Below are 25,004 nucleotides of genomic sequence, written 5' to 3' on the forward strand. Positions count from 1 at the left end.
CAGTGAGGTGCAAATTGGAGGTGATGTTTGTAAAGGACTCATTTATGTCTTGTAGCTACACACCTCCTTAAGTCATCAATATTCTTGTCCCACATAGAGCATGTTAATCCAGATCTTGTTTTAGATAAATTCCCCATGTAATTCTTGCCATTCCCACGATAGCAATCTGGAAAAAGAATATTGAGAAAAAGAAATGTTGAAGGAACTTGTGCAATAATGAAAAGAAAGTTGTTCTTTTACAGCAAGCATCCACATAATTAAAGATAATCAAGTGCTATATTTAGCAGACACTATACAAGATAAAGCAAATATAACCAAAACCAGAAAACAAATTAATGAGAGAAAGTCAACCTTTCTGAAATTAGATGATATATCCCCTTCTTAAGGCCTAGGGTCTTTACTATAGTATGCAATAACTTACTTTTACTGTGTCTTTCTTAGATAAATTGGAAGCTTTTCAGTTTAAATATAATTTGCTTACAGTTAACTTAACAGGGTCACTGCAAATTATTCTACTTCTAAAAGCTGCCAGGATATGTTGTGCTCTTTTTAAAAAGTCCAGATGTCCTCAACAGAACTGAGAACAAAACTTCTGAACTCATTAAGGAGAGATTCTGGATTTTGGCAGCAATAGATAAATTGGAGTTTTTCTGTTCTCTGGCATGGCCAAAGAGTAGTGCACCTTCAACTTAAATACAATTTAAAAACATGCCTCGATAATGAAGCATAAATTATGTTTATTGTATGATGTGCTGTCACCAAACATGTATGTGTAAAAATAATTTGAAATGGTCAATAACATAAGATTTTATGTATAAAATGATTGATTTAAATGGTCAATATTTTAATTCCAAACAGACTGCCCCCAACACACTTTTGCTTTTTGTTTTTTTACAAACACAAAAAAAAGGAGGCAAAATTTAATCCTTGTTAATACAAAAAAATCCAAGCCCCTTATCCCACCAAAAATCTTAATGGAATGCTAGGATAAATGGAATAAAGCTGAAATCTTTTCTTATGAATTATTCTAAAATAGGGTCAAAGCCTGAGCATGCTCTACAAGATGCTGAATGCGGTCAACTCCCATTGATAACAATGCATCTTGCAGGATCAAGTTGACATATAGCAGAGATCTAATGGGAAAATATCTGTAGAAAATGTATATAATGTTAAAGCTTCAGATTAGAATGCTTCCTGGTTTTGTTTAAAATTCACAGCTATCTGGGGTAGGTTGCATGTTATTGTCTACATTCATTTCCCGGTGTCCACATTAAAACAACCAACCAACCATACATCAGATCTGGTAGCCTTGTTGGCAATTTCAGCAGAGAGATCAAGACATAGCTAGGCCTGGAGAATGATCTAGAGATGGTCCCTCCATCTCAAGCAGAAAACACAATGGTCCAGATCTTCAATTGGTGTAAAATGGCACAGTTCCTTGCTTTCAATGGAGCTGTACTGATTTATATCAGCAGAGGATTTGATGCAATAGGGCGTCAGATGGGGGAACACTTTCACCGTTGCTTCCTTTGCCTGACTAGAGGGAGTAGGCCAGATTCAGAACTCATTGATATGACTGTAAAACCAATGAAATTCAAATGAAGCCAGTGGAGTTGCTCTGAATTGCATAGGTGTAACTGAGATCAGAATCAAGGAAGTCAGTCTGGCATCTTGAACTTAAAATATTTTATCTCCTTTGTATCGGTTACCTTGTTCATTTGACACATCACACTTAGGTATTTGGGAGCAATAACCGATCCGAATGTTTGGGTCAGTAGTAAAACACCAAGGTGAGTCTGATCCATCTGGATTTCGGCAGTAGTTCTCTCTTAAATCCCTATAAAAATAAATATGCTATTTTATATTAGGCATAACCTAAAACTGCTGTGTTCTATTGCTTTTTCTATTACAAGTTAACAATAATAGAGGCTCCTTGAGGTCTGTATGTTATTGATCAGTATTTAGTGCAGAGAGATTTAGGTGAGACAATAAGAAAGCAGGGACTAATAAAATAAAGCAATTGTAACTGGAGTATGGTTAAAGGGGAATCATCTCCAGTAGATCTATGTTTTGACTAGCTATAGGATTTCACTTTAAGTACAATAATATTTTAAATGTAGTATATTGCCATATGGGAACTTCCACCATTTTTTTCAAAGCTTTCTCTGATTACAAAATTCTTGCATGGCATCAGATACACCTGAAACCTATTAAAAGTATTTAAAAAAATACAAACCATGCCATAGCATTAAAAATTCTCAGTACTTTGAATGGCTCTGTAGAATGTTCAGAAATGGTGTCCTGTAGTTTCTCGTTGATTTAATTAGGAAACTGAATCTTAGTATATGAAAAAATTGTACTGAAATCTTATACAGGTGTTACCTTTTGAATAGGAATCTAATCACAAGGGAGTCACTCTTTAAAAATCTCTCACAGCTTGAATTAAATAATCAAACTTCTCAAATGTAAGTTTTATTCTCTTTTCTCCTGAAAGCTGTTCTCACGTTCTTTGCAACTTCACATTCCACAGTATTTTCCCATCTGCAACAGTCATTGATAACTGACGTTATAATAAATAGGCCTGATCCTGTAACCCTTATTCACATGGGTTTTCCTCAGTCACACAAGCAGTTCCATTGACTTCATGAGGGCTACTAGCATGATTAATAACTACTCATATGAGTAAGGCCTGCATATCAGCCCCATTATTGTTTTCAAGATGAACTGTTACAGGGCTACTTTTTTACAGGAGGTTGTGAGAACAGTACATTAAGCCTAATCTTACAATAGTAGTGACTCAGGCAAAATGTCAAAGACTCCATTGTATTTTGGCTGAGAAAACACTTCAGGAACAGCCTCACCGATTGTCTTTCAGGTGGGCGCAGGAAGGTCTTGCTCAAACATTTATGAGATTTATACAGGAGATTCAGGACCAGTTCCAATTCTATTCCCGCACTGAAGTCAACAGGAACGCAAAAGGTTAACATGTGAGTGATTTAAACCCAATATTCTTGCCCAAGGAGAGAATGCTTTTAGCTTTGCGCCTATATCCAAGTGACTCCAATTATTGTTCATTTTACTGATAACTCTCTAAAGGATATAACACACATTAAACAACCCTGACAATGCCCCAGGTCAATGAAGGGATTGACGCAGCAAATATAAGTGTTTTGCCCAAAACTACAGAGCAAGTGCTTCTCAGAGCCAAGGTTAGAACTCGGGCTGGAATCTCTTCCACTCAAGTCTTGTGCTCAGGCCAAGGGATCGGTGTCATTAAATCTAGACAAGGTAATGAAAATACACGCTAGAAATGTAATCATTAACGAGGGGGAAATAGAACTGACAAGACAACAAAATAAAAAAAGTTAACTCCATAAAATATTATAAATGTCAAGTATCTACAGTGAGATTGTTTAGCTTAAAAAAAGGGGGGGGGGACACCAAGACTAAGTTACTTCTGAATATTAAAACTACAGATAAACAATTGTCTCCTTCTAAGAAACAGTAATGGTTTATTAATGGGATTTAGGCCACAGTATTGTAAACACACATGTACTTAACTTTGAAATCAGTCTACTCATGTGGTCAAAATTAAGCTCATGGGTGTTTTCAGGATAAGGGTCTTCAGTGCGTAAAAACAAAGACAGCCTTGAACCAATTCATCTGTGACCCATAATAACCCATAATTTTTGTTTTCAAAGAGTAAGAATTATTTATAGCACACTCTTGCAATATTCGTGTAGTTTCCAATGTCAGGGGCAACAATGAACATGTCAGCATGCAGAGTAATGATGATGATGATGACAATATTAAAAAAGTAGTAACCTTTCTTTGAATACCCGTTGGCGACACGAATGTCTAAATTGCAGGAACTGATCTCTGCCCTGTAATCTATGACACCTGCATACGCTACTCACTTGCACTTGAAGTTTTCTGGAGTGATGTTGTGCTGGTGAGGAAACTGGGAGACCCAGTGCTGACACTGGACTCCACTCCATATGGTGTTCATGGTACCTCGGTAGCCCTCACCTTGCCCCTTGATGCACTCTGTCATTTCTACGGCAGCATCAGTGATGTTCACAATGGTCTGAGCTGTAAATGGAGAGAAAAAGAGCGGTTTCCTTTTCCTAAGAGCGAGTCTGGTGTTAGTGTACTGCAGTTCAGACTCTATAGCTATTCAAATCCAGGGCCTCTGATGACATTGTCAGTGATGGTCAAGTCTGGCAACTCTAAAACAATTAATTTCCTCTTTAAACTTTTACAAGACCAATGAGATTCTCTGTGGCCTCAGGGACTCATGTTAGCACATTTGCTTTCAGGATTAGGGCATAAAATGTCTGAAATATATAAGCGTTCCTATGTAAATCTTGCTGCACAGAGAGATACTAGGTTGTTTCTACAGCAGTCAGTGTCAGAGTCATATTCTTAGTTATTATAATCCCAATCCTGAAAGTATTTACACACATTCTTAATTTTACCCAATTGAGTAGCCCCAATGGGACCTCCCATGTGTTAAAGTGAAGCCTATGCATAAATGTTTGCAGGATTCAGACCCTAATGTAGGGAGTTTTTTTCCAACGCACCCAAAATATCAGTGATGGATTAGTGAACAGTACCTACCTAAAAAGCAATAAATCTTATTATTAGCTAATGTCCTAAAGCTCCTTTAAGCTACTCATTTTATGCTTCATAAAGTTAAGAAAAAGAAGTGCCCTAACTTCTGGAAACTTGAGATCAGAATTCTCTAGAGAGAGATAAATATTTTCAAGACCAACAAATGCATCAGACTCAAGATCTTTCACAGATGTCAATATGATCTGCATTAATCCTAGTCTGGGCTGTTTTGAACTAAATTCAGACAAACAGTGGCTTCTCAAATGAGTCATTTCAAATGCTTGAAAGCCTCTTTATATTTCCTGTAATTGAAAAGTTGATGGAAAAGATGTTGTAGCACAAAAATTATTAATTAATGCAAAACTAAACACACTACGGTAATGTCAGTGTCTTCCAAATGCCCCCCAAAAAACATATTTGAATAATTATTCAAGAGTCATTTTGTAATTGTTGCTAATTGGTATTTGTTCATAGTCTGATGAGTAATTTTACAAGTTAATTTACCAGCTATAGTTTTCAACTGTAAATATGTTAATAAACAGTCTCTAAATTAATTTTTAATATAATATATTAAATATATATTAATATAGATGTGTTCTATTGATAATGTCATTCATTCTTAGTGCATCAGTAATTCCAGCCAGATCTCCTAATTTGCAAAGGGAATGGATCTCAGGAAAACGAAATGTTATAACATAGGTTTCTGTATGACTTATTTTCAAATCCCTCAGTTTAAAGATCATATTAACATCAGTCAATAACATCAAGATGCACAGTGGTACTATATATATCTCTGTGCTAGAACTCTAAATTTCTCTTTTATTCATCTGTAGGATGCTTTTACCTCTGCTTCATAGTCAGATTAATTGCCTGTCTCCCCTTCCCAAGGCAGTCCATCTGCAAAAGTTGCCCCTCTGCACTGAGGTTATGATTTCCAAGCTCGTTCCAAAGCCAAAAGGCCATTGTGATGTCCCTTCTATGCCTAGGTTTCTGCAAGCTGGTAAATGCACCCTCTAGGGTAGATTCACTAAAGGGATTTGAAGCAGTAGCTGTTCTTTAGTTTTCAATTTTTAAAAACATTTTTATTGATTTTATAAATAAAACCAGGGCAAAGGGAGAAGAACTGGCTCTTAGAGAAGCACCTAAGATAGAGCAGTAATGGGCAGGGTCAGCAGAGGCTTGGAGAGCTCTAGGCTGATGACTGCCAGACTGGGGCCCTGACACAAAGGGGCAGAGAAGGTGCTGGGGCTATAGGGAAGGGGCCCAGGGAAGTAGGCAGTGGAGGAGAATTGGAGGAGGGCAGTAAGTGGCTGCCACTAGAAGGTCCCTGGGTCGGGGCCCAAAGTAGCGGGTGGGCCTGGGCCTCCACTTCCCCTCACCCCCTGCAGTTGCCAGTGATGAGTGGCTAAGCCAGACTGCAGTTTGCCCTTGGAGGAAGTGGCTAGACTGAGGATTGCAGTGACCCACTGAGGCAAGTAATAGAAACAAAAGCTGCCAGTCTAATAGCCCCATCTCTGCCACTCATAAAATGTGTGGCTTTGGACAAGTCACTTAACCTCTCTGCATCTCAGTTTCACCCTTTACTATGCTATATAATAATATCACATGACAGGGCTGTTGTGAGGATTAATTAGCAGAGCTGAGTGAATTATTCACAATGAACAATTTATCCTCTGAATGTATCCTTTCCCCCTCTTTTAGAATAATTGCAAATAGATTGCAATTTCCTCAGACTTATTCATTCTTTGAACTAATTTAATGATATTATTCCTCAACATTTATTCTGTGTATTGATCATAAACTGAGCTGAGTGTATTTGGAACTGATCTTCATAAATTGAGCTGTGTCCTTTAGTTCCAATTAGTCAGGTAAGTCACAAAGTATTATTTCTGTTCCCTGATTGAAGGGGAAGCACTTCTGGCACCAATACTTAAGCCTCCAAATTTAAAATTTGGCTTCTGGAAATTCTCCAGAATGCAACTTTAAAATGCATTTTCCACGAACATTTGCAAAAGGCAAAACACAAAAGGCATATGAATATGGCTAAAAAAATCTAAATGATTATTTCTTTTCTTACACTATCCCATCCACCCAACTCTATCAGGTCCCAATCCTGCAAAAAGTCCTGCATGGATTGCTTTTCAGGATCAGGTCTTAGTCCCTGATCCAGCAAGCCATTTATGCACATTTAAATTTAAACACATGACTAGTCTCATTGAGTTCCATAGGAACAGTCATGTGCTTAAAGTTACACATGCTTAAGTGTTTGGCAGGATCAGGGCCTTAATTAGTAAAAAGGTAGAACTGACTTCAAAGGGAGTGTGATTCTGTGTTATGTTTTTACATTTTTATAAAAAGTTCTATGGGTTATATATTAACGCTGTCCTGTGAAGTTTTGTAATCATTAGCAGAAATAATTTTGTCACTTATCTATTTTTTGGAACTTGAATGAAACTATTTCTTACAATTTGAGGACCAAAAGGAACCCCACTAATTTTATCACTTTGACTGATTCAGAAAGCTGTGACAGATTCTCCCACATCCCTTCTACGCCTCTACACTTTCACCATCACACTCCTAACGCAAAAACAAAAAAGTTTCAAAAATGCAAAAGTACCAATTTTTCATAAAATTGTCTCTCTTTTGATATCTTTAAATGAACTACTTATTAAAGGAAGCCCTTGTGCAGAAAAAACAAAAACCATATGGAATTTTGGGAGAAAGGACAAGCGCACAACCTGGAGCTTTGCATGGCAAACTGAGGATGATCTTCTCGATCCTATTCCTCACAACAACGGTAAGGTAGGAAAAGAGCAGTCAACACTACCATTTGCTCCTTCCCTAGAGAATTCCACAGTAAAGAAATGAGTATAGAAGAGACTACCATTCTTAGAAACCAAGGAGAAATCCTGGCCACGTGGAAGTCAATGGCAAAACTCCCACTGACTTCCATGGCGGCAGGATTTCACCCCATGCTGGCATTTGTGGAAATTTGATATTAATGAAGGTGGAATTTTCTTTTAATGGTAACAGTAGCTAGGTTTACCAGAGAAAAATTAGGTGGATAATTCGCAATGAACCCACAGAGCCAAATTCTGTTCTCAGTGATACCAGTGCAACTTGTTCCAGTCAATGGGTTTACCAGGGTGTAAATGGAGGAAGAATTTGTCCCTGTTTTTAAAGACGAGCAGGTTTGTACCTAATACAGTAGAGGAACTGTTTTAAAACAACTCAGTCGTAATAAAATGTGACCTGTGTAATGCTGCAGAGATCAGTGAGAAGCTGGGATGATCTGTTGAGCAGGTACTGCTCATGCACAGTAAAGTGGCCCCAAAGGAGCCTTAATTCATGTCCTGTATTATTATTGAATTTGAAATTCTAGGCTATACCACAGCTTGGGTAACTTTCCTACCCTATATTTTGAACATTGGCTCTTCAACCCCTTCTATGTGCTTGGTAGCTTTATTATGATATACAGCACAGCAGAGGAAAAAATACCTGCTTTATAGCATTGGTGTGGAAGAACCATGTAGCGCCAATTTTAATCTACATTGCCTGAGGGATAACTAAAGAATATATTAGAGCTGAATCCAAAACAAAACACAGAGGGTCATATCTTGGCACATGCTGCAGCCTGAATGTGAACACCGACAATTAGCTTGTTCTGGAATCCAGATGCACATTTCAGAGTTGTTCTTACCTCTATAATGGGCTGAAAAGCTTTGAATCCAAAACCCCTTTATATTTAATGTGTGCAAAATCCAGATCTGGATCCAAATTTTGACCCTGACTCTCACCTCTAGATTAAACAGAACTCCTATATCTCATATTGAAAAGTATGCTAGAAGTAGAGAGATGGAGTCTTTATAAAGAGAGAGAAAATAATACATAGTTACACAGAATGAACACTGTATCAACCCTCTGTTAGGCCCCATTGTAAAATTAAGTGGGAGGTAACTATCAAATTTTAAATACCAGTCTCTTCCCACTGACTCACTTCTATAAACATCTTTATGTTAAGTAAATATGAAGCTTGAGTTGCACTTTCTTTATTTGTGTAGTTTGTTTCAGCAAGACACTCTAAGGGCTTGCCTACATGTGGTCACTCAGGAAAGTCAAGACAAATTAAGTGAAGGTGCAGAAATTCAAGTGCACTAAACACCTGTGTGGATGCTCTCATTCAGAAGTAAAGTGTCCTTGGTGCATTGTTGCTTAGGAGGATTAAACTACAACAAACTTTACTTCTGAATGAGAGTACCCACACAGAGGTTTTAATTTATGCACATTAACTTCACAGCTTTAGTTAATTCATTTAAACTCCCTGAATAGACAAGCCCTAAGGCACGGCTCAACATTCAAATCAGCAAAGGAATCTCTGCTTCTAAAAAATGTAGTTGGCAAAAATAGAGGCGGTCCATTTCTTTATCCTCCCAATCAGTGTTGACAACAGCACCCTCGTCCCTCTGACCCACGCTAGCAACCTTGTTATTTCTGACTCCTCTTTCTACTTCTCCTATCATGTCCAGGTGCTCACTGAGTCCTGTTACCTCTTCAATATCTCCAAACATCATCCTTCCTCTCTGTCCCTTCTACTCTGATGTAGGCTTTCAATACTTCTCACACTGACTGACATCTGGAGTCTCCTCCTCTCTGTGCTCCCAACAAATGTCTCCTCTCCCCTTCCCCTGTAGGCCAACTAACTGTATCCTCTTTCTCTGTCACTCTAACCATGTTATTGTGTCCACCCCCCACCTCTGATTATTATAACAGGCATCCACTCTCCTTTCCCATTAATCCCAAATTCCTTGTCCTTATCTCCTCTTCACAATCCCTGTCCCTGCTTCCATCTCTGCTCTCATTTCCTCCTACACCCATTCTGCCTATTTTAATGCTCCTTTGTATCTTCTCTCCTAACTAGAAATTGGCCCAAGCCAAAACCACATCCACATATGTGAACAACTTCAAACCAACTCGTGTGCTCAAAACCTCAATCCAGATCCAGCTTCTGCAGTTTGAATCCATCTCTAATCCTAATTGTTGCCATCATCTCCTTCTCACACTCTTGGCTTTATGTCTTCATTTTCATACTGTCTTCTGTGCTTGGAAGAGACTTCAGTTTCTGGTACACCAAGTCCCCTGACTTCTGTCCATTCAAATCCTTCCATAAACATACATTTATTTTATGAAGCCATCCCTACATTGATTTCATCACTAAAAATGTTGCGTTCTTGCATGTGAACTGTCTCATATACCATATTTCTGAATTAAACTGCAAACTACTTGGGGCAGAGACAGGATTTATTTGTGTTTTGCAAAGTGTCATATATACTAATGCATGCTATGTACCAAATCCTGGGCTGCTGCTGAGAGCAGTACTCTGCGAAGCTTGGGTGGAGTGCGAGGGAGGGAGCACAAGGGCGACTGTAAGCCAAGAATTCACCTGTGCTGAGGAATCACGTGGTAGCTGGTAAACCAGGTTTAAGACTGTTTGTTCAAAGCTTCGCTAACACACAGTAAGTTCTGGGCCAACAATTAATAATAATGATAGCAGCAAAAGGCAATTTCAGATTAATTTAGAGAAGATAATAATTGATTATCAATTTAGGGTTTTTTTTATTATGAGGTTTCATCGTCTACCTTTAATACTTATACGGCCCCTGTAGTAGGAAGAGAGCCAGAGGCATAAGCCCTTGTATCAGAGGCCTGGTATGAAGCAGAACCAGCTCACAGAATCTGGCAAGAATAGGGCTAATATTGCAAAAATACACATTCCTCAGAAGTGCTAAGCACAGAGTACTTAAGCAAACACATCCCAATATCAAGTGGTGCCAGAACATCCCGATATCAAGGATGGTGCAAAAACATTCCCCAAGGATAACAGGAACACACTGACCCCTCCTAAAAGATAAAGTCAGGATGACAGTACGTAATAAAGATGTTTTGATCAAACCAACGTGTACAAGATAATAACTAGCCAAGTCAGGGGGCACTAAATAACTATGTCGGAGGCAGTACTAACTTGTTTGTATCAGGGTATAAAAAGGGATCTCAAAGGGACTATTTTTGTCCAGCCGAGGGAGGAATGAAAAGTCCCGCCTTTCACTGAGCTGCATCCATTGTCACGGGTATACATCTCTTAGGCCTGGTCTACACTAGGGTGAGGGGGATTGATCTAAGTTACGCAACTTCAGCTATGTGAATAACGTAGCTGAAGTCAAAGTACTTAGATCTACTCACCGCATTGTCTTCACTGCAGTGAGTCGACTGCTGATGCTCCCCCGTCGACTCTGCCTGCACCTCTCGCTCCGGTGGAGTACAGCAGTCGACGGGAGAATGCTTGGGGGTCAATTTATCATGTCTAGACTAGATGCAATAAATAGACCCCTGCTGGATTGATAGCTGCCCGCCGACCTGGCGGGTAGTATAGACATACCCTCAGTATCCTCATAGAGTGCCAGGTGCTATTACCGTGCTTTGTCAACAATAAACCTGATCTGGCGCCTTCGTACCTTAATAGATTTTGTGGTCATTGAGTGGTTCGCTCAAGGTCTGCTGTGCCGGCTGTCTGCACAGAGCTGGGACAGCACACAGGGAGAACACACACACGCAGCCAAACATCTAACCACAGCCCCCATTATGCTTGTATCTGAGCACCTTGCAATTTTTAATTTATTTATCCTCACAACATCCTTGTGAGGTAGGGAAGTGCTGTTATCCCCATTTTACTGATGGGGAACTGAGGTACTGAGAGACTAAGTGACTTGCCCAAGGTCACACAGGAAGTCTGTGGTTGAGCAAGGAATTGAACCCAGGACTTCCAAATCCTCGGCTAGTGTCCTAACCACTAAAAGAGTGGTTTGCAAACTATTTAGGCTGTGTACCCCTTTCCAAATAACATAGCTTACCACATACCCCTATCTGAGATAGGCAGAGGCAATGTGTGGGGGTGGAGGGCGCATGCGTGGTCACGTGCCCCTTTAGTCTTCTGCCTTCTATTTAGAAACAACTCAAACTGTCTATTTAGAAACAACTCACCCCAACCCCCGACCCCTCCCGGAGGGTGATTTAAGAACCAAAAAGCCTGACCTGTCCGGGAAACTACGGATGTATGTTAACCCTGCCTAAAGTTCTTTTTTAAAAAGATGGGCCTGAACTAAAAATGAGCTCTGTTTCACATGTGTGGGTCCCCGCCACGCCCTGGGGGTGTGCTAGGGTGACCAGATGTCCCGATTTTATAGGGACAGTCCCGATTTTGGGGTCTTTTTCTTATGTAGGCTCCTATTCCCACCCACCCCCGTCCTGATTTTTCACACTTGCTGTCTGGTCACCCTAGGGTGTGCACATGTGTGGGTCCCAGCTGCTCCCTGCTCCCCTCATTGAAGCAGGTGTGCAGGGTTACTGCCCTGGGAACTGCAGGGCACCAGTGGACGTGGGGCTAGCGGCAGACAGGGGCGTGGGGCAGGGTTAGCTGGAGGCAGGGGGTGCAGGGCTGGCTGCGGGGCAAGGGCTGACTGGAGGTAGGGGCTGGCTGCAGGCAGGGCAGGGGGGTGCAGGGCTGGCTAGAGACAGGGGCTGGCTGCGGGCAGGGCAAGGGGTGCGGCAGGGGCTGGTGTGGGCGGGCAGGGAGTGCGGCAGAGGCTGGCTGCGGGCAGGGGTGCAGGGGTGGCTGGAGACGGGGCTGGTGCGGCAGGGCAGGGGGTGCGTGTGGCAGGGGCTGGCTGCAGGCAGGGTGTGCGGGGGTGGCTGGAAACGGGCTGGCTGCAGGCAGGGCAGGGGGTGCAAGGCTGGCTGGAGACAGGGGCTGGTTGCGGGCAGGGCAGGGGGTGGCTGGAGACAGGGGCTGGTGCGGGCAGGGCAGGGGGTGCATGCGGCAGGGGCTGGCTGCAGGCAGGGTGTGCAGGGGTGGCTGGAGACGGGCTGGCTGCGGGCAGGGGGTGCTGGGGGTGCAGCAGGGGCTGGCTGCAGGCAGGGCAGGGGGTGTGTGCGGCAAGGGCTGGCTGCAGGCAGGGCAGGGGATGTGTGCGGCAGGGGCTGGTTGCGGGCAGGGGGTGCAGGGGTGGCTGGAGACAGGGGCTGGCTGCGGGCAGGGGGTGCTGGGGGTGCGGCAGGGGCTGGCTGCAGGCAGGGCAGGGGGTGTGTGCGGCAAGGGCTGGCTGCAGGCAGGGCAGGGGGTGCAGGGGTGGCTGGAGACAAGGGCTGGCTGCGGGCAGGGGGTGCTGGGGGTGCAGCAGGGGCTGGCTGCAGGCAGGGCAGGGGTGCGGCAAGGGCTGGCTGCAGGCAGGGGGTGCGGGGGTGGCTGGAGACAGGGGCTGGCTGCGGGCAGGGTGATGGGTACTCACAAGGAGAGCAGCAGGACGCAGCCCAGGCCCAGCAGAGCAGCCGGGGACCCACCAGGCAGCAGCGGGAGCCCCAGGGCCAGGGGAGCAGCAGCAGCAACCAGGCTTGTGCCCAGGGCCAGGCGGCAGCCCACTTGGCTCCCGCAGTGCAGTGCCCCTGGCGGCCAGAGGAGGAATTACATCACTTCCCGGCCGGAGCCCTTCAAAGCCTCAGCGCCCCCTGCAGGGAAGCGGGTTAACAACCGGTTCTAAAACTGCTTCAAAATTTAACAACCAATTCACACGAACTGGTGTGAACCAGCTCCAGCTCACCACTGGGCACACCCCACAGTTTGAAACCCTCTGATTCTGAGGTACACCAACGCTGCTGCAGTTTTAATTGAAAGGAGATTCAACTTGATTAGATTGCCAAGTCTTACTAAATACATGTGTTGTCGGCCATGATAGGATTTTTCTCATATTCCCTCTGATGAGAGCTCACATACCCCGAAGGGTACGTGTATCCCAGTTTGAAAATCACTGCACTAAAACATCCATCATCATTTAATGGAAAAAACCTCAATTACCTGAGTTTTATTCAGGTTTTGAAGATTTTTAAAAAGTGGAGGTTTTTTTCTGCTGTAAAATTAGAACACTACTTGATGGTATCATCATCATCACTATTGTCTGATTACTAATTTGAAACAGAATCAGGTAATTTATTGAAGGAACTTTTGTATGGTGGATATATCTTTTACATATTCACCCTTACACAGAACACTATCATCTACTATAATGAAAATTTAGTTTCGAGTGTGGAATTTCCCCTGATGTCAAATGAAGATCAAAAAGAAGACTGTGTACCCAATAAAGAAAGCCCAACTTCATCACAATATCAAGAGCAAAGTGCTCAGGATCATCAATGTAGGCCACTTATTTTTAGAAGGGCTGTACTGGGATTGCATTTCTTCAAGACTCTAACATAATCTTGACTGCTGGGGGAGTAGGAGCCATTACTAGAGTTTGGAAAAGATCCCCTAGCATATGTCTTTTGAAAAATTGGATCAGATTGTGAATGTTAAGAGTCACATTGGTTGTTAAGCTTATGTAACCACCACCGCCAGATGTGAATCTTCAGAGCACTGACACATCAACTTGGGAAATGCCAAAGGATAAACATTTATAAAAGTTGCATTTGTAAAAACTGTCAGAAATTATAACTTAAACAAATTTTTTAGTAATAAAATCTCCACTACCGGAAAAAAGTATATGAATATGTTACAACAGAGACTGATCATGTGTATTTTATTGAATATTGAAAGTAGTTGTGGACAGAGCTGGATTAGGGGTTTGTGGGGCCCTGAGCCAGAGCACATGGGGGCCCCTCCTCACCCCTTCTGCCTGCAGTCCCCTTCAAGCCCCCCCAGCACTCCTGCCAGAGAGCAGGGTTGGGGAGCAAGAGCTTGCCCTGCTCCATCCGCCCAGTGCTACTGCCATGGTGTGGGGTTGGGGCGCAGGGGCTTGCCCTTCCCTGTCCGCCTGGTGCTCCCCCAATCTCTGGCAGGAGCACCGGGTGGGCGGAACAGGTTGGGGGCGCCCATTTTTCCAGGGGCACCCATGGCTAATCAGCAATGGTTGTGGGAAGAATTACCCAATAAAAAATAAAGATTAAAGAAACGAATAAGTAAATTGCTCTTCACAATCTTTAAACTAGGTGTATAGACTCAACTGTTTTATATTTGAGACAAAAACTAGGTCCAAACTGGATGATGTCTTTGGCTTAATAACTTCCCAGTTGTTCTTAGAGGCCAAAGTCGGACGCTTGAGTAGCAAAAAGTCCAGATACCAATATATAGAAGAAGCTGCTTGTAGTTCACAGGGGAAGTTCACAGGAAATCTTTTGGCACAAGGTCACACATGAACTGATGTGTAGATTTTTGAAGCCACTATTTTTGATCACATAAAGCAGCAGGGTCACTTCTAAGTAAGTTGCCACTGCTCTGTACACTCCCTTTATAGACATCATACAGCATGGCAAATTGTCCTCTCCTGTACACCACTTTTACAATGATGTAACTCCTCTGACTTTAATGGAATTATTCTAGACTGGTGCTGATACATGTGAAAGCAGAATTAGGCTCAAAGTGAGGTTCTACATCAAGGAGTAAATCAGGAGTAACATCACGGAAGTCAACAGAATTACACCAGCATAAATACAGGGTAATGAGAAGTGAGTCATGCGCAAAAAGGTTACAGTAACATAAAACCAGTACAAGTGACTATGGACTGTTCAGAAGTATTGATGGGCAAAATTTGAAAACATTGAAAAGTTTAAATTGGATAAGAACCCAAAAGGTAAGGAGATAAATTCTGCTTTTACACTGTGTGCAGCCTCTTGGACGCTATACAAGGGTGCAAAAGCAGAATGTGGCCCCAGATGTTTTATCCACACTTTGACCAGTGAGGGGCTAGAAAACTGGAAGAATATATTTTTCATACAATTTCCAGTTATCTCTCATTTTGGGCTAGTTGAAAATACCACAAGAGCGCCCCCCCACCCCACCCCCCTTCTGTTTCTGGTCTCAGTCAAAACCAAAATTGCAGAGGACTACAACAATTAAAATAAACAATCATAAAGGCTCACTCAACTATTTTTCTTTTCTTTTCTTTTTTTAAATCCACAAATAAATAAATTCAGCTTCCACATGGATAAAAGTTCTAATGGTGTGGGGTTTTAACAGCATCAGTTAACCTTTAAAACTAACTGTGCCAAATTCTGATATAATTTATAACCATGAAACCTTACCAAAGCCATAATCTCTCTGAAGAATAGTACTGCACATAAAGAGCTCTCAAGCCATAAGTTGATATATCCTTACACAGAAAAAAACTATGTTAAAAATGATGGTAAGGTAGCAAAGTCCAGCACTCAAAAGTCAGGAAATGCCAAAATTGAAGTTCCCTGTGTGACCTTAATTTGGTCGCTTGTGCATGTGCATTATGGCACAGCCCTTAACTATGTGATTCCACTCTATTTTTTCCAAAGGACTCCTGTCTCATTCAGTGCACAGGATGGACCTGCTGTGGGGATGCCTCAGGGTTGTGTAGTGAAAGAGTGCTGTCTGCAGGATCCCTGCTTCATTTGCTGCTGAAGTTGAAAGGTGTATAATGAAGGAGGCAAGGTTGCAAGAAGAGAAAGGATTGTCTCATGGTTTAAGCAGTTGAATGCTGCCCTGGACAGCGGGATTCCATCTCTGCATCTGCCACAGATTTCCTGTGTGATGCTAGGCAAGTCACTTATACCACACTTTTCACAAGTGGCCACTAATTATGTGTTCCTTATTCTCTGGGTGCCCAACTTGAGATACCTGATTTGCAGAAGTGCTGAGCACTCATGACCGCAACACAAGTCAGTGGGAGCTGTATTTTGAAAATATAAAGTGCTATATAATACTAAGGACACTAAAAATCAGCTCAAACTGGCACTCAGAATTAGTAGACACTTCATTTAAATCTCTCTGTGCCTCAGATCCCCATCAGTAAAATGGAGAATAATAGCACCCCTTATTTCACAAGTACATTGTGAAAATAAATTTATTCATGTTTATGAAGCACTCAGATACTATAGTGATGAATACTATAGAAATCCCATAAGGAAATGAATAATTCTGTCTTCAGAGGAGGGTTTGAATAGTGTCCAGTAAGCAAGCCAGGAGATTACATATTGAACAAGGATAAAAATATTGAATAGCTGCCCATTCAGTGAGCACTATCCATCCTGAACACTGAATGTGGCAGGAGACCTGTTTAGAAATGTGTATGATTATGTAATTGAAGTCTGTATCATAATACATACACCCAAAGGGGTGGAATTAAGATTGCATAGACAACCTTAATTTTGGCATTTCCTAATTACTCTGTATTCGATTTTGAAACCTTAGTGTTCTTTTAATTTTGGTTTCCTTGTGAGCACAACCCAACAGACTGCCCTTGGTGTGACAACCTGTGGGCAGAGACAGAATTATGGGGACAACCCTTACTCACCAAACTTGATTCTTGTGGGTGGAGAATGGATGGACCTTATAACAAGATCCAAGATAAACACCCTTAGAGCAAGGAGGGGCAGAGGCCTAGTAGTACCTCTAGAAAAGGAGGGAAAGTGAGGAAGAAGATGTATCTTTCCGCTGGAAAAAGGGAGGAGACATGTGACAGAGTCATGAGGTCTAGCACTTGAGCCAGCACTCTAGGCACCATTATTAGTATTAATTAGGTTCGCCTGAAGAATGCCTAATTGGACAAGGTGTACCTGACTACCAGGCCAGATTGGGGCTAGTGAGTGAATGAGTCAACTAGCCCATTAGCAGGGAAGCTATATAAATGGACATACGAATGCATGCTCAAGGGGAAAAAAGGAGAGGAACAGAAAGCTAGGCGAGCTTGACCAAGGGGTCCCTCTGATTAGAGTCACCTTATTCCCCCTCCTCTATTTGGGAGAAGGGGTTAGAAAGTTAAGATACAGTGTCAAGAGGTATGGAGACACTGCTATGGATTGGTGGAAGGATTAAAACACTGTAAATAAACTGCACAGTGGTGTTTACAAGGAAGACATCTTAGTGCAGTCTGTGTTTGTGGAAGAGACGGGAGTGTGGCATGCTGACGTGTATAATACAATAACTATAAAAAGTGCTAAATAATGCATTGCTGATTATGTCTTATGAAAAGAGATTAAAGAGATTGTAAGGGCTGTTCTTTGCTTACTCTGTTTTAAAATTGAGCAAAGCACAATGAATGAACAAAAACAGTTATATTCCCCACCCACTTAGAACAGACTATTTGAGTCCAGATTTGGGAAAGGAAAAGGAAGCAATAAATTTTTGCTTTAACTCACCACACGTTTTAATTGCACAGAACTCCCATGGGGTATCAGGGTCAAGAGTGTAGCACCACGGTCTCGGCTTGCCATCGGGATTGCGGCAGTAATTATCATCAAAGCCCTTGTCAGGATATCTGCAAACCACACCAACAAATGTGTTCAGCACGTCTGGCTGGCAACACTATACAGGCATGCACAAGACGTGTAAAGAACCAATTCCAGCTGAGACAAGTTTGATACAGTGCCTGCTGGCTTGGGACCTGATCATGGGGGTTGGGGAATTCCCTCTACTCCCATAGAGGAAAATGAGGGTGAAACCTCCTAGGAAGCACTGAGCAGAATCAGGCCCTTGGACAGGGAGACTCAGCTGTGGTAACATGCAGGACACCAGATGGGGTAACTCAGCTAATTGCTTCACTCCACTGTAGAGCATGGCCATCCCTTGACAGACACGCAAGCCTCATTTTTTTTTTTTTCCAAACAGCCAAATTAAGTGTGGATTATATAAACACTGCCTGGCATGCCAGACTCATTAAGAAAACAGGTTCTCTAGTGCAACAACCCTGGGTTCAAACTGGAAGCTATTTTCAATTGCTTTGTTACTAATGATAGCTCCATTTTGGTAACACAGCTTTGTTCTAGGTCATGCCCTCATTTCCGGCACTGCAAAAAATATTTAAAACTTCCCTCTCCCTTTATCTTGCTAAGGTTTGAAACTGTTGTGTTATTTTAATTGTTTCCATGTTTGTCTCGCCTCTGTTAAACAGACAAGAGGGGGGAGCATAATAAGGAGACTTACTTTATCTAAATGGTCATAAGTAGCAGCCACAAACTTCAGAACGTGGGGATAAAAGTAAAATGTACTTATTGCCAATAAATGCAAAATGCTTTGGTTTTGCAGGTTTTTTGCAGCATGTTTGAAAGAGAACAAAAAGTAGGCTTGCCCAAGGGACTACTGAGAAAACTTCATAGAATCATAGAATATCAGGCTTGGAAGGGACCTCAGGAGGTCATCTAGTCCAACCCCCTGCTCAAAGCAGGACCGATCCCCAATTAAATCATCCCAGCCAGGGCTTTGTCAAGCCTGACCTTAAAAACTTCTAAGGAAGGAGATTCTACCACCTCCCTAGGAATGAGATTCTACCACCTCCCTAGGTAACGCATTCCAGTCTTTCCCCACCCTTCTAGAGAAAAAGTTTTTCCTAATATCCAACCTAAATCTCTCCCACTGCAACTTGAGACCATTACTCCTCGTTCTGTCATCTGCTATCACTGAGAACCGTCTAGTCCATCCTCTTTGGAACCACCTTTCAGGTAGTTGAAAGCAGCTATCAAATCTCCCCTCATTCTTCTCTTCAGTAGACTAAACAATCCCAGTTCCCTCAGCCTCTCCTCGTAAGTCATGTGTTCCAGTCCCCTAATCATTTTTGTTGCCCTCCGCTGGACTCTCTCCAATTTTTCCACATCTTTCTTGTAGTGGGGGGCCCAAAACTGGACACAGTACTCCAGATGAGGCCTCACCAATTAAACTTGAACTTATTTAAGGGGACAAAAATGTTAACTACCTATGAACCTGAGACCTTCCCACAACTGCAAGCAGATGTGCTTCTCATGAGCACATGATTTACATGTGATTTACAAAGGTGTGCCGATGGGGTTCTCTACCCACCATACACTCATCCCAAAGTCTGTTTGTACAATCCTGCCTTCCTTGGGACAAATCACACTCCCTCTGCTACAGCAGGGTTTGAAAGATGGGGTTGGGAGAGAATTTGAAAGAGGGTTCAATCATTACTTTCACTGAACCCTGCAGAATGGGGCGAGGAGACAGGGCTATGGCAACATAAGAGCCCTTTATCCGCAGTAGCAACTGTGCTCGACAATACTCATTACTGCTTCAAGACAATTACTAAGTTCTAAACTGGGAGAGGGGATGAAGTTTAAAAGTACCCTGATATCTCCCAGGACCTTCCTCTGACCCCTACAACTGATCAGTCCCTGGAATGGGGACAGGATAAGGGGGTCAGATCATCAGAACCATTTCCCCTAAAGGCCATCATGTAACTGTACACTAAAGGCTCAATCCTGCAAGATGCTGAGCACTCTGGTCCCAATCCAGCAAGACACTTAGGCACAGACTTAACTTCAGTTGAATCATTTGAGCTTAACAGTCATCACCAGAGTGCTCAGCATCTTGCAGGATCATGCCATATAGACAGATAAACAGGGAAATTTCCAGCACTATCCACTGACTATTCTCAACGTCTATTATAGATAAATAGATATATAGATTCTTAGGGATCTGCTCCCTGCAAGGACTACAGATGACCTTGGTTGCAGGAGGGTGTTAGGGTACAAAGCTAGTCTGAGTATCATGAGTGGGGTGGGGCAGCAGGGAAAGAAGCCCTTTTTGACTTCCTCTAACCTTGGGGAACAGAAGAGCTCCAGTTTACCTCCCTCATTTGCTCATATGCAGAAAGAGTGGGTAGGGAAAAAATTGTCCTGCCCAGTTACTGATTTTGCCTACAGTGTTCTCAGATCTGCTTGCTTCTTTCCACATCCTTGGGAGTCAGCTAGTAGCTATTTTAGTCCCTACAGCAGAAGACCATTTAGTGTCCCTTCCCCCACAGGTAGCCACAACTAGCAGGGATAAAACTGGATGATGGGGTTGCAATCTGGCCCACCCAATCTCAGATTTATGTCACTGAGAATTATGTAATGGCCCTGTAAGAGTTAGTCCAGTCTCCAGGTCTCTTTCCCCCAAACATACCCAGAGCCATAGTCTGCTGCTTGGATCAGAGGAGGATCCTAAGGGTTCCTGAGATCTTTCAGATCCCCATTACACCTCCTTAGTGATTTTTGTTAGGTTTATTATTTGTTTTTCCCCATCCTACCCCTGAAGCAGCAGTAGGAACCTTGACTTCAATGGCTAAGAAAGCAACAAGACACTTCTCCAATGTCAGAGACACGTCCACGTCTACGTTTGAAGAGAGTTAGCCACTGAAGTTCTGAACATTACATATTTTTTTTCAAATAGACCAAGACTGCTCTTTAACACCAATGGACGATCATTATTTATTTATTCATGTTGAAATTTACATCCCAAATGCATCCTGGGCATGAGTATACTGTTGTAAATTAAATTACACCAGTGATTAATTTGGCCTTCTGATTTGCCACACTTAAAAAAAAAATTGAATGGTGTTTTGTGGGGGCTAAAGCTTTTACTGTTCATAAATATGTTCAAGGCCAAGCCACATCAGCCTCAATGGGATTCCATGAAGATGCAACAGTGTGTCTGTGCAGAGCATAACGCAGGATTCAAGCACCAGAATGAAATCCTATGAAATCAATAGGATTTCCACTGAAATCAATGACAAAATTTCCATGGACATCAGTGATGCCAAGATGTCACCCTTAGGGCAAGTCTACACTACAAAATTAAGTTGATCTAAGTTACATTGACATACAGCCACTACATTAAATAAATTGGTTTTGCATGTCCATGCTATGATCCTTGTGTCAGCGGTGCTTATCCTCAACAGGAGCACTTGCACTGATTGAATTGCCAGCATGGGACACTGTGGGATGGCTTCTGAAAGGCAGCAACACTCAGTGTAAGCAATAGTGTCCACACTGACACTGCGTCAGTCTAATTACATAGACCTAAGTGGTACGCCTCTTGTGGAGGTGGAGTTATGAAGTCAGTAAAGTGGGTGAGTTACATCGGTGGAAGCTACATTTAGTGCCTTTCATCAAACTAACTGTAATGCAGAGCAGGTCTCAGACTTTTTTCCCCCCGGGTAGCTTTCGTTTATTCACACCCCTGAGCAACATAAATTATGCTGACATAAGCTGTAGTGCAGACATAGCCTAAAGCTACCCATACCTTATTTTAAAGCATAATAACTATATTTCATTATTAATACTTTGTAGTTTATATGGACACATTCAGAGGAAGATCTCAGATACGTATTTTCAGATATGAATTAATCCCAACAACATTTTTGTGAGGTAGGTTAGCATTATTTTACCTATTTTATAAATGAGCCTAATTAAAATCATTTTTTTCAGAAAGGCTTGTTTCAGTATGAGCCCATGCAAGGTTCCCCCTCCCTAATGCAGTAAGTTCAAAGGCCTTTATGTGTGGCCTAAACCCACCCACACAGCCTCTCCAGAAGGGAGGGTAAATGTTGCAGATGGTTGTCTGCACTTTGGTGAATTTCACCCACTAGAATAAAACCTTTCTTGTCTGCAGTTTTTTAATGCTATTTCTGACTCATTTTTTTGGCATTATATCTATAGTTCATCAAGTTATTGTCCAAAACATAAATCTATTATCATAAAATGCTGAATTTAGCCACTCACAGTTGCTTTTCCAGGGTGAAAATCAGTGTTGATTTTTTTAACACCTTATGCAACATAAACTGGATAATTTAACACCTTATGCAACATAAGACTGATAATTGCATAGGGTCTAGCTATTCATTATTGAAGTAAATGGATCTATTGTAAATTATTAATGTTGAAAGCTAAATTCATCAGTATTTTTAAAGGGCTTTGAGATCTTTGGTAGATGTAAAGTATTACTGCTACTAGTAATTATTATTATTATTTATTTTGTTGTTATGATATTAGGGTTTTTTCTAGTGACGTCACTTGCTCTGTGTATACAGACATACATATCTCCTCAGACCATGTAAATTCACATAGCATATCTCCATAAAGTTCAATGCAGCTGATTTAAACCAGCTGAGGTTAGGCCTAACGAGTACCAGAATATGGGTAATTTTTAAAAGAAAACAGTGAAGTAGTATTTTACCTCTCTGGTCTGAATTTGTGCCTGTGTGGTCTCTGAAGGTCCCAGCGCTGGCATTCCTTGCCTGATTCAGTGTGATCCATTGGCCCTCTGTAACTTTCTCCATTGCAGGTCATGCATTCAACTGAAAACAAAAAATAGTGTATTAGTAACTCATAACACTAGTAGAAAGAAATTGCTGTCATAAACTCAAGCTGTCCTGCACAGAGAATTATAACATTATAAAAATAATACTTCCTAGATCATCAATTTCACACAGGTGTAAGAAATGCCCTTCAGAATAACTTCTCACTGTGGGTTCCTTTTAAGATCTTGTCAGATGTTTAGATTTGGTGCCAGATTAGTTCACCATCAAGTTACTTTGGATGCATCTGGATGGAAGTATTTAAGGCATTTACATACCCAGCTTCTTTCTTGGGCCTTTATAGAAATTAGTCTGAGTGTTAAACAAAGATCTAGATCTAAAGCACACACCAAGCAGGAAATGTTACTAATGATTAAATAAGTGATACTTGCTTGTGTGCCAATAATATAAATATATATATATATAAATATATGTACACATGCACATTAGTTGTGATGAAACCTGGTTATGGATAGAGTTAAAACCTCATTGAGATTAACAGGTGTGAATGCACCCATTAATTAGCATAACAATAAGGATACATTAATCACAATCACCCACTTAAGGCAAAAGGGTTATGTGAACTCAGTCAGGAGTTTTGGATTGTGTGGAAGGGTTTGTACTGAGCATGTTTTGGTACGTCTGTGGGTGAGCAGGTAGAGGCAGAACACAGAACCAGGGAGAAACAGAGACAGCCTGAAGAAAACAAAGCTGAAATCTGTAAACACACGGTGACCCTAAGAGAAATGTGGGAATGATCTGGGTCAGGCGTGCCTGCTTAAAAGATGCCTGGGCCAGTAAGCTAAGAAACCACTCCTCATAGATTCATAGACTTTAAGGCTAGAAGGGAGCATCATGACCATCTAGTCTGACCTCCTGCACATTGCAGCCCACAGAACCTCACCCACCCATTCCTGTAATAAACCCCTAACCTCTGGCTGAGTTACTGAAGTCTTCAAATCATGATTTTAAGACTTGATGTTACAGAGAATCCACTATTTACACTAGTTTAAACCTGGCGAGTGGCCTATGCCCCATGCTGCCAAGGAAGGCATAAGAAACTCCCGGCTCTCTGACAATCTGACCCAGGGGAAAATTCCTTCCTGACCCCCAGTATGGCGATCAGTTAGACTCTGAGCACGTGGTCCTACTGCAGTTGGTTCCTCCTGCATTCAGAGAAGCAGGATGATGTACATTCCTTATAAATAAACAAGACTTCATCAAAGAATGTATCAGACTCCATCATCAATTTCTGCTCCCAACTGAAATATCCCCAGTGCCCTGAACTTTGGGTCACAAAGGGGTAACTAATTTATATATACACATTACATTTATATATAAATATACGTTCACATTTAAATGTAAAAATCACTTAGGGCGTGTCTACCCCTAAAAACATTACAGTGGCATAGCTGCGCTGCTGCAGGTGAGCTGCTGTACTGCTTCCGTGTAGACACTGCCTACGCTGACAGGAGGGATTCTCCCATTGGCAAAGGTCATCCACCTCTCCAAGACGCAGTAGCTAGGTTGATGGAAGAATTCTTCTGTCAGCCTAGCACTGTATAGTCGGGGACTTGGGTCAGCTTAACTATGCCACTCACCCTGGAAAATCCACATCCCTGATCACTGTAGCTAAATTAACCTAATTTTCTACTGTAGACCAAGCCTTAGAAAATGATAATTTAGGCAGTTAGAGAATGAATTCTTCGGTCAAATCATAGAATATCAGGGTTGAAAGGGACCTCAGGAGGACATCTAGTCCAACCAGGACCAATCCCCAATTTTTGCCCCAGATCCCCCTCAAGGATTGAACTGACAACCCTTGGTTTAACAGGCCAATGCTCAAACCACTGAGCTATCCCTCCCTCCATCATCAACCAAGAAGCCCTTGATCCTGCATTCAGCTGCAGGTCTAATCCCGGCTGGAGCATACTTTAGATTCAGGCTGTAAATTTTGGTTCTTGGTCCAACAGAGCCTGGACTTGTTTACCTTCCTAGCATACCGCAAAGCTTACTCCAAATGCCAGCGGTAAAAGAAGGGAATGGGCTGATTAGCAGGGTAGAGGGGCTTGGATTTGAGGTAAATTAGGCAGTCATATTAATATATTCCTGAACTGTGGAACTGCTGAGCCCAACACTTAGAACCGATATATTGAATATCATTGACCACATTTTGTGAAGTGCCGAAGGGAAGGCATGAGATTTAATGCTATAAAAATCAAAACAAATAAATCACTATAAGAGGAAAGGAACAGCTTC

At 42.0% G+C, this 25,004-nt stretch overlaps 1 protein-coding gene across 2 annotated transcripts in view; it reads right to left on the bottom strand.

Annotated features, from left to right (window-relative positions):
* The window catches only part of HGF (hepatocyte growth factor), a 73,500-nt gene that overhangs the window by 20,821 nt on the left and 27,675 nt on the right, over nucleotides 1-25,004 (bottom strand). For both annotated transcript variants that reach the window (XM_027823227.3, XM_043552405.1), the window contains exons 6-10: nucleotides 22,625-22,745; nucleotides 17,818-17,936; nucleotides 3,918-4,092; nucleotides 1,710-1,837; nucleotides 64-166 (exon numbers count right to left, since the gene is read on the bottom strand). In XM_027823227.3, the coding sequence (XP_027679028.2) occupies nucleotides 64-166; nucleotides 1,710-1,837; nucleotides 3,918-4,092; nucleotides 17,818-17,936; nucleotides 22,625-22,745 (646 nt within the window). The remainder of the gene's footprint in view (nucleotides 1-63; nucleotides 167-1,709; nucleotides 1,838-3,917; nucleotides 4,093-17,817; nucleotides 17,937-22,624; nucleotides 22,746-25,004) is intronic.

Source organism: Chelonia mydas, chromosome 1 (genome assembly GCF_015237465.2).
Source record: "Chelonia mydas isolate rCheMyd1 chromosome 1, rCheMyd1.pri.v2, whole genome shotgun sequence".
NCBI lineage: Eukaryota > Metazoa > Chordata > Testudines > Cheloniidae > Chelonia > Chelonia mydas.